At 34.6% G+C, this 11,087-nt stretch overlaps 1 protein-coding gene across 1 annotated transcript; it reads right to left on the minus strand.

Moving 5' to 3' along the window:
• Positions 1–6,088: 6,088 nt before the first annotated feature.
• On the minus strand, positions 6,089–10,707 carry LOC145103096 (protein NRT1/ PTR FAMILY 2.10-like). The gene is made up of 3 exons (XM_079040637.1): positions 10,490–10,707; positions 8,381–8,598; positions 6,089–7,754 (listed from the first exon to the last, which is right to left on the minus strand). The coding sequence occupies exons 1-3, from the start codon at positions 10,587–10,589 to the stop codon at positions 6,303–6,305; spliced, it is 1,770 nt and encodes a 589-aa protein (XP_078896763.1). The 5' UTR covers positions 10,590–10,707; the 3' UTR covers positions 6,089–6,302.
• Positions 10,708–11,087: the final 380 nt, after the last annotated feature.

Here is an 11,087-nt window from a genome sequence, read left to right on the forward strand (position 1 = left end):
TCTGAGGAACAAGGAGGTACCTCTGGTGTTGGTCCAGTGGCAACACCGGAAAGGATCGGAAATGACTTGGGAGCCGGAACGTGAGATGCGGGAGCAGCATCCGGAGCTATTTTCAGAGTGAGACTTCGAGGGCGAAGTCTAATCCTAGTGGGGGAGAATTGTAACAGCCCGGAATTTCAGGTATTTTTATAATATTGTTTTTGGGGTGTTTTAGGAGGGGACTCGGCGAGTTGGAGCCAGACTCGCCGAGTAGGACCACAGACTGGGTCGCGGGTTCGCGACTGGACTCGACGAGTCCATTATGGACTCGGCGAGTCTGCGCTGTTCAGCGGAAACCCTAGCCGTTTGGTTTTGGAACGTATATAATGCACTTATAGGCCGTCATTGTCCGTCTTTAGTCGACTGAGAAGAACCCTAAACGGCTGTGGGCATCTAGAGCAAGATTGAAGGATATTAGGGCCTTGAAGAAATTGTTGTGCAAGGAGGAGAAGAGTTTTGGCTAAAGGAACAGCAAGGGATTCGAGTTCTGCGGTTTGGGGACACAGAGAGTGCGTTATTCAGGTAATATTTCGGATCTTTTCTGTTATGTTGATGTGTGCATGGATTTACGGTTATGGAACCCATTTGAGGATTAGATGGATTAGTACCTTGTTACCGAAACAACTATAACCCTATATTAGGACCTTTAGAGGTCCAGAAGGTCCCATGCTTGTGTATTTCGGGACAATACGTATCTCAGGAAGCAGTTTGATCGACTGCATGGCAGGGACTCGCCGAGTCCGACGAATAGACTCGGCGAGTAGCTTGGAGATTGAATGGAACTCGTCGAGCTGTTCTTCAGACTCGGCGAGTGGAGTCGGGGTGGCCCCGCGATTCTTCCACGAGGATCTCGTCGATCCAAGAGGGATACTCGACGAGTAGAAAGGGAACATCAGGGAAAGTTGGGGAGGACGTCTAGACTCGCCGAGTCACCTTTGCACTCGCCGAGTCCGGTCAAGTTGACCGTTGACCGTTGACCAGAGTTGATCTAAGTCTGACTTCTTAGGGATAGTCACACTTAGAAGATATAAGTGTTAATGAGAAATATGTGATGTTATAGGGAGGTTGTAGCTCGACGGATTGTGCACGAGTGATTTCAGGATTTGCTAACTTTCAGCATTCACGAGGTGAGTCTTCTCACTATACTGTACCCGGAAGGGTTTGACTGTGTGACCGGAAGGTCAGATATGATATGTGATATGTATGCTATATGTGGTAAGTTATTTGTTATATGTGTTATGTATGTTATGTGGGCCGGAAGGCAATATGTTATGGGCCGGAAGGCGTTGTGTTGAGGACCGGAAGGTCAGGGCCTGGAAAGGCGTATGTGCGTAAGTTGTATATTGGGGAACTCAATAAGCATTTATGCTTACAGTTGTTATGTATGTGTTTTAGGTACTAGCGAGGACCGTGGGAAGGCGCCGGTGTGATCGGTACACACTGAAGAATGTTTTTATGATCTTGGGATTTAGACAGTTTGTATTTGACATGACACTTAAATTATTTATGCCTTGTTTTGAATGAAAATACTCTATTTTTAAAATGAAAAATTTGTTTGAAAATTTGCGTTGTTACAAAAATCATCGAGGGGCCCAAGATATATCTTTTAATCTTCCAAGAATTAAAAGGAACGGATAAACTTTGACATTATATGCTTGTACTAACTATTCATCAAATCATACACAACAGTGCGTTTTATAACATCAAGTTACTAATGCATTTTTGCACTATCAATGTACAACCAATTCATAGTCAACAACTCACATATCTTGGTTTGAACACTTGTATGATATTTTCGTCTCACGATCACGCGTGATAAATTCAATGAAGTGATTCAAGTGAGCGTGTGTTTAATCCAATACTCAGACCTTATGAGCACTCATGAATGTTGTAGCAAAATTTTGCTATGTCTAAAACACTCCAGACAATCTAGAAGCCAAATTCATGACAGTCTTGACTCAATACCTACTTCCAAAGTATGATCGACTGTGGATAGTTTGAATAATATAATTATTCTGGAAGTCAAAACATGCAAAATGAAACAATAGTAAACAATTCACACAAGATAGTAACTTTACTCATAAATAAAAACACATTTTATTTAATCATCAAATGTTAATTACATTTTATCTATTACAAGCTTCGAAATAGCTATCTAATCATTAAAACTAATATCATCCTTCAGCCCAATGCGCCTCGCATGCTGCAAATGCTTAATCCTACTCAATCCCTTCGTGAGGGAATCTGCTGGGTTCTCATCTGATGATATCGTCTTTACCAAAAGCAGTCCTTCATCCACTCGATTTCTTATGAAGTGATATTTCCTGTCGATGTGCCTGGATCCGCCATGATCCCTTCGTTCCTTGGTTAAGGCAACTGCACCCTGATTGTCATGGAAAATCTCCATAGGCTCCTTTATATTTGGTACAACTTCAAGGTCTCCAATGAAGTTCTTCAGCCATATCGCCTCCTTCGATGCTTCACTTGCTGCTATGTACTCTGATTCGCACGTTGAATCACCTGTAGTCTCCTGTTTGGTACTTTTCCAAGTTATCGCTCCTCCATTCAGGGTAAAACGCAGCCCAACTAAGAGCAGAAATTATCTTTGTCAATCTGAAAGCTGGCGTCACTATACCCTGTGACTCTTAAGTCATCACTCCCACCAAGAGTAAGGACCCAATCCTTAGTCCTGCATAGGTACTTAACAATATTCTTTACCGCAGTCTAGTGAGATTTACCAGGATTCCCTTGATATCTACTGACCATGCTCAAAGCAAAGGCCGCATCAGGGCGGGTATAAGTCATAGCATACATGATCGAGCCAACTACAGAAGCATATGGTACTCGACTAATCTCAGCTATCTCAGCCTCTGTACTCGGACTCTGAGTCTTACTCAGTTTGGTATTGCCTTGGATGGGTAAGTCACCTTTCTTGGAATTCTCCATGCTAAATCGTTTCAACACCTTGTCCAAGTAGGTACTTTAACTAAGTCCAATTAGTCTTTTAATCCTGTTTCTCAATATCCTTATCCCTAGGATGTAAGCGGCTTCTCCAAGGTCCTTCATAGTGAAACACTTCCCAAGCCATGACTTAACCTCCTGCAAGGTTGGAAGGTCATTTTCTATGAGTGGTATGTCATCCACATACAACAACAGAAAGCTAACTACACTCCCACTAGCCTTGACATACACACATGACTCATCCTTGCTTCTCGAAAATCCAAACTCTTTGACTTTCTCATCGAAAAAAAAATTCCATCTGCGAGATGCTTGTTTCTATCCATAAATGTATTTCTCAAGCTTACACACTCTATTAGGGTAGTTTGCAATGACAAAACCCTCTGGCTGACTCATGTAAACATCTTCAGACAACTTCCCATTAAGGAAAGCGGTTTTGACATCCATTTTCCATATTTCATAGTCATGAAATGCAGCTATGGCTAACATAACCTTAATAGATTTAATCTTCGCTACTGGTGAGAAGGTCTCATCATAGTCAACTCCATGAGTTTTAGTAAAGTCCTTCGCAACCAGTCGTGCCTGATCTGTGTTTACTTTCCCATCCATGTTGGTCTTCTTCTTGAAGATCCATTTGCACCCAATTGTCTTACGACCCGGTACATTGTCAACCAAGTTCCAAACTTGATTGTCATACATGGACTGAATCTCGCTGTCAAAAGTCTGGGATGACACTTTACCAAGATACGCCTTGGCTCTAAAAAGACAACTGAACACCCATATCATCTAAATTACGTCACCCACACCCAAATAGGAACAATTCGGGACAGGGTATTACATTCAGAGCAATCCATACATAAGCCGTGGGCCCCGAGGACAAGCCAGAATTATGTTGTGGGCTTGGGAGCAATCCATATATGAGTTGAGGGCCTAATTGGCATGCTAAACTCATATTGTGGGCTCGGGGAGCAATCCATATATGAGCTGAGGGCCCGATTGGCATGCTAAACTCATAATGTGGGCTCAACATATGCTGTTATATGTATGTGTGTGTTGGTACCTTGAAGGAGCTCAATAAACTTTGGTTTACAATTTTATATTATTGTTTCTGGTACATCTGATGATCGTAAGAAAGCAAAGGCATGATCGTGCACATCCTTCTGTTTTATGTCACTAGGTCTCTGGAAAAACTCTTATTTGGAAATAATGCTTTTGAAACAATTACTTTTTGTAAACAATATTGATTAATGGTTGATTTAGAAAATTTTAAATTTTCTTGGATTTTTGGTGTGTTACAAGAGATCTAAAGAACTAAAGAGCAAGACATAAACTTTACACTTACAATAGTCCATAAATGAAGTAACTTTGATGGATCTAAACTTGCAACAACATTCCTTGCAACCCAAAGAACCTTCTTAATCTTTAAGCTTCATCAAAACATAAGCAAAAACATCCAAAATAGGAGAGATGAGAGAGGAGGATCTCAAATATTGAAGATGGAGGCTAGGGTTTCTCCTAAGGAGTTCTAGATGTGATGGAGGCTAAGAAAATACCCTAAAACATGAACCATTTCCTTTAAATACGTTGAAAACACTAAAATTCATGGGATTGGGCTGCCCCAGTTGCCACCTTTTGCCAATTTGATATGCCACCTCGTGACCGCTCCCACCCTGTGGCAATTGGCTTGCCACCTCCTGGCTGTGGGTTTTCACCAAAATTCATTCAAACTTCAAATAGTCATAAATTCTTTGTTTCAACTCCGTTTTTGGAAATCTTTATATCCACACGAAGGTATTGACAAGCCTCACAATTCTATCCAATTGGTTTTGACTAAAATCATACATAACCAAATTCCTTAATTCACGCAACAGGTGCGAAACATCACTTTTCCCAATTCTCCCTTTGGTTCCAAAACACGAATCAAGGGCTTAGATCTTATAATCAATATTATCAATATTCAATAGGGTCTAAGGTTTATTTCCTTAAAGCCCAAGGCCTTTACATGATCGAACTATGGTCCACAATCCCGAAATAGAAACATCCTGAAATTGGATGTCACACTCATGCCCGTCTTCATGATTAATTTTGATCTTATTTCATTTTTCGATCAAAAATAGAGTGAATCGTGGGCATCTATCTGTGATTTTTAGAGTTTAGACTTTTGAAGAATATAAGAAAGGAGATTAGTTAGTATTTGGGTTCTTCTAACCGGTCTTGGCCTATTATCTATATGGTAATAGTTGTGTTGATTGAAGTAAGATTTCCCACCTTATAAGTTAACAAAATTCTCGGGAGAAATCTTGGTGAAGACTTCAGTTCATATCTAGATAGATATTGGTAGTACTTATTTTAATTCGCTATAAGAATTTTTTGGATGTCTCACATTTGTAGCAAAATTATTCTTTTGGAGAATCATTTTATGAACATATGAAAGAATTTGAATTTTGAATATATTTTGAGAAATAAAATTGATTAGTATTGTGATGTGGTACTGATTATTGGTCTTTCGATCGATTTTTTGGCCTTACTAGTTGATCTTAATTGTGAAAGAATATGTTACTGAAGTGATATGAAATTGAGTTTTGGTCTTCTTATCAAAATTTTAACTTTACTATTTGATTTAGATCTTCTATCTGGTTGGATTTATTCAGTTTCTAAAGTTTCCAGATCCACATTATTTGATGTTCAGACTCTACACAAAGAACTTCGTTTATTCTTTGAAGATTTTTGGTGTATTATGATTTGAGAACAAGATATTTCTCGGCACCAAACTTGCCAGTTGGACGTTCAAACTTATATCACCGTTTATTACCCTCATCATTTCCGAACATTTAGGGAAGATTGTTGGATCAAGAAATACTTTTCCCCAAATAATGGAATCAATTCTCTTTCTCCAAATTAATTCTCTTTCTCTACATTTTCAAAATCTCTATACGAAACGTGGCTTAGTTGTCTAGTTCTATAAATATGGTTAAAGTCTTTTAAGTGAACACATATGATGATTGTGGTCCAATAAGTTGTTTAAGTAGTTTCCTTTTATTTGGGCTTATTCAGGCTGTTTAGAGATATTAAAAGATTGACAAAACCAAAAGAACCCCACAATATTTTTTTCCATAAACACAAATTATACAATTTGAGTATGCTAGTTTAAAGTCCAAACTAAACCAGAATTCCAATAATGAACAATCATTAAACTACTATTTCATCGTAAATCCCTTTGAACCCACACTAGGATCGTATCAACTGGATGCCAACATTTACATCTATGGGTATCTATGGGTACAACAGTCATTTCAACCATATGTTTACGCGATATGTTTCTGGGCAGGCATTTCTTCTAATGGCACATCATCGGCTTCATCTCCGGCTCCTTTGTATTTATACCATTTTGCTACTATCAAAAAATATATAAAGTTCAACACCTCCAAACCCATGCATAAATAATAAAAATAATCTAACTTCGCTTCGTTAAGGTCTTCAGCTAACCAATTTCTCGACCCACCTTCCCGAGTCGTCTTATGAACCACAGTTATCAAGAAACTGCTCAAGTAACTCGACATGGCAAACCCACAAAACAAAAACGAACCTGCGAAACTTCTCATGTTTTCAGGAAACTGTTTGTAGAAAAACTCAACCAATCCGATTACCGCAAACGCTTCGGAGAGCCCAGCTATTGATAACTGAAATATTAACCAGTAACCCGGCATTGATGAAATCGCACCTTTTCCCTTTTCATACCCAACTGTTGGCATTGAATGTGCCTCATCTCTTCTTTTCGTTTCTACCAAACCTGCAACAAGCATCGTTATAATGGCGATACCTGCTCCGACTCCTATTCTTTGGAGAAGAGAAATCCCTTGTCGTTTGTGTGTTATTCTCCGGAGACATGGAACTACTATTTGGTCGTAGATTGGGATCCATATAGTGAGAGCAAGCATTTGGAAGACGGTGTATGAAGCTGCCGGAACCTGAAATGAACTTGGCCTGAGTCGCCGGTCGGATTGTAAGGCTTGAAAGACTGTGTACGTTTGCATTTGGTTAATTGAAACATTGTAGATTATGCAAGATATCCAAATCGGAACAGTTTTGATCACACATTTCACTTCTTCTATTTGTTGTATACTACAAAGCGTCCACCGGTTTCCGGAAGACCCATCGGAGTTAACTATATCTTCCGAAGTCATGATCGCTGCTTTATTTAGAAACTTGAGCTGTTTGCTGTAAGGAAGTTTTGAGTTGATGGATTTGGAAGAAACGTGATTGAACAGTGAAGTTGCAGGTTCATCGGGAAACGCTAGATCCCGCTTCTTCACGGTGGCGACGAGGACTTGACATATGCTTGTTAACGGGCTGCCGTCCGGCAACACTTTGACGTATATATTCGTGCCGATAAAAAAAACAGCACATGACAAGAACATAAGGAACGTTGGAATGGCTAATCCGATTGCCCAGTTAATATCTGCTTGAACGTAGACGATAACTGTCAATGATACCATCATGGCGAAAGTGAAGGTGAAGTAGTACCAGTTGAAGAAACTGGCGATTCCCCGTTGGCCGGATTCTGTGTTTGGATTGAATTGGTCGGCGCCGAAGGCTAAGTTACATGGCCGGATTCCGCTTGCCCCGATGATCAAAAACAAGAAACCGGTCAACAAGAAAGCCATTTGCCAGGGCGTTGCTCCGACGCATGGAGCTTCTACACAATGAGGAGGATGAAGCTTTGTGACTGCTGCGGTTAACGTCAGCACAAGCATTCCCTGGGTTAAGATAGTTAAATTTAATAAAATCCTAACTTTGAATTTTAAATAAAACATAAAAATATATTAATTAAATATATTGTAATTTAAAGAACAATTAAGAGATGATAAACCATAACTTAAGTCGATTTGTACTTTAGGAAATATATTTTTGTATCAATATTTAAGTGCCATACACTATATACACTATAAGCTTATTGGACACGATATATGACATGATTAACTTTTTAAAGCTTTCTTAATTTTGTCACATCACATTTCTATCAATTAAAAAAATTTGACAAACAAACTCAGATTATTAATCTTTTAAATATTGTTTTCAGAAATTAATAAATTTCTTTTGTATTATCTAAACTACTTGTGTATTTTTAATTTAAGGTCCATATAATACTTTTAAAATTTGGTATTAATTGATATTAATAGTAAATAAAAATGATTAATTAGAATTTTATTATAATGTTTGTTAATCATTGATATAGGCATCATTTCGATCATTTTGACAATTATTTTGTGATACTATAAACTTTTTAAACAATTATATTCAAATCGGTTTTAAATTGTTTTCATACAATCTTCTTGTGTTTAAGAAAATTATAATTAAGATTTAGAGGAATATATATATGTACCAGGAAAGATGATACTGATGCGAATCCCAAGACCTTGTATCGACCGAAATAAGTGTCAGAGAGAAAAGCTCCGATAAGAGTACCAAAGTTGCAAGTACCATTAAATACGTAGATAAGATTAGTAGCTGTTATCGACTTCATATTAAATACTGTCGTTAAATATACAAGTAGATTTGTCGATGTCCCGATGGTTCCTAGCTTCTCAAACGTCTCGTTTCCTACAAATCATATGAAATTATAATACACAATAATAGATGAATAACTTGATTGATATGGTATGATGTGATAACAAAATATAGAGTTCATATAGAAAAAAATTGTTTAGAAAAATAACCAATTTTATTTTATTTTTTTTCATCAAGCTTCTAATTTATAATAGTAGATTTTATTTATGCATTTTTTAAAAATAAAAAATTTGTAGTGTTTATTATATTTTATGTATAATCCAAATAATGAAAATAAAATTTGTGTATAACTTTAAACAAGTTATCATTAAATATATATAGTAAAATTAATATATATATATATATATATATATATATATATATATATATATATAATAGTTGTGAAACTCGCATATTATACGGGTTGATTAAAACATAATGTTAAATACGAAAGAGTAAACTGGAAGTTTATTTTGTATTTGAAATTTGAAATAAATGAAAATTATGAGAATTTTTTTTTAAATAAAACAAGCAAAAAATAAATTAATTAAAATTATGTGTTTAGTTGTCAGATTTGTATACTAAACGTGTTAATTATAACAAAATGTTAAATAAGAACGTTTAAATTGAATTTATTAGAATTTGAAATTTGAAATTAATATAGTTATTATGATATATTTAATTTATAGAAACTAAATAAATGATATAAAGGAAAATAAAAAATGAAAGCAATGACAAATGAAAAATAAATATCTCTAAATTACCACAAATTAACATTTGACAAACTGAATGAGAGAATGATATGTGACAATAAGATTTTTTTTATTAGGAATGATATATATATATATATATATATATATATATATATATATATATATATATATATATATATATATATATTTATGGATTTTGTACATATAGTATTAAAAACATAGTAAATAAAGATTAAAATGTTAATAGGTTTAAATAATGAGTATTCTATGATTCAAATGTTAGAAAAGTTTGATGATATATTAATATCAGTTGTAAAATCCATGTATTACATAGGTTAATTAAAGAAAAAAATTTAAAATATAAATGTTTAAATATTTAAGAACTTTAGATTTATAAAAAAATAATAAAAATAATGAATTATTAAAAGTGATTTTTATTTTTTAAATTTAAATAAATAAATAAAATTAACGAGTTTTAATTTGGAAATTTTAAAATAAGAAAAGTAATTCATTAATGAAATTTATATTTATTTATTAATACATTTATTGTAATTATTAAATTAAAGTATTATATGAAATTTATTGAAATATAAAAACTAATAAAATGACAAATAGAAAAAAATTAATTAAAAAGAATCACAATATTACATTTAAAAAATTAAATGAAAATATGATATGTGGCAAACGTTCCCTTGTTAGTGTAGATTTTAAAACCGGTAGTTATATTAATATGGCCTTATCCATTTTTTATCTTTTTGTTGAAGTGCCTTATCTAGTTATCATGTGGAGCACTTTCTTCGTAAAGTTTATAATAAACATAATTATTTAAAGAAAAAAAAATCGAAAAAAAACCCATACGATAATAGGCAAGTGAGATTTAGGTAAATTATACTGAAAATTTACAAATCTAGATTCATTTTAAAATATAAAACAATAAAAAAAGTACGAATGTAGATCTAATTATGTATGTAAATCGAAAATATAGTTGCTTATATGTGATAACACAAACTCGTCCACTAAAATAAGATAAGATAGCTGAACAGTCATTTGCACGATGCATATGATCAGCTGGCAACCTGAAACTTATATGTCTAAAACAATATTTTACTACTACTACTAGGACTTAATTAAACAAGTTTAACCGAAATATGTCTCCATCTATTTTCACGAAATTTGTTATAGTTAAGTATATATATTCGCTATGTAGTATAACTGTATAAGTATGTATATACCTATAACATAAGGCATGGCTCTAACTCCTCTGTAGTTGAGCTCTTTGATTTCTTCCACTTTCTCATCTCCATTCTCCATGGCTTCCACCTTCTTCTCCATTTCCTTCTCTCACTCTCTCTCTATATATATTTGTATGTATATATTACTATATTTTGAGTGTGTAAGAGTCTAAATTTCGCTCAAAACAGAACTTTTACATGAAGAGAGAACTGAGTGGCAGATATGTATATATAGAATAGACACAGGCATTGGAATTTGTAACATGGAAGAAGAGGTAGGGTGTGGTTCACCGACTTGGTTCTAGACGCGCGTGGGACATATCTTAACACTGGTTGGAGTCAACTGTGACCAATATTTTTCGTTGATGCCCTTCAACTTTTAACAAACTTCCAAAAAACTCCCTCTTTGTATTACAATATATATATATATATATATATATATATATATATATATATATATATATATATATATATATATATATATATATATATATATATATATAAAGGTTAGGTTATTTTGTTTTCACTATTTATTATGTGCATGTATGATTGATTCTGGACCAATCATTTTACTTATTTTAAAAAAATAATTAATGCA

This window comes from Lactuca serriola, chromosome 4, assembly GCF_051521515.1.
Source record: "Lactuca serriola cultivar US96UC23 chromosome 4, Lser_US96UC23_V15, whole genome shotgun sequence".
NCBI classification, from domain to species: domain Eukaryota; kingdom Viridiplantae; phylum Streptophyta; class Magnoliopsida; order Asterales; family Asteraceae; genus Lactuca; species Lactuca serriola.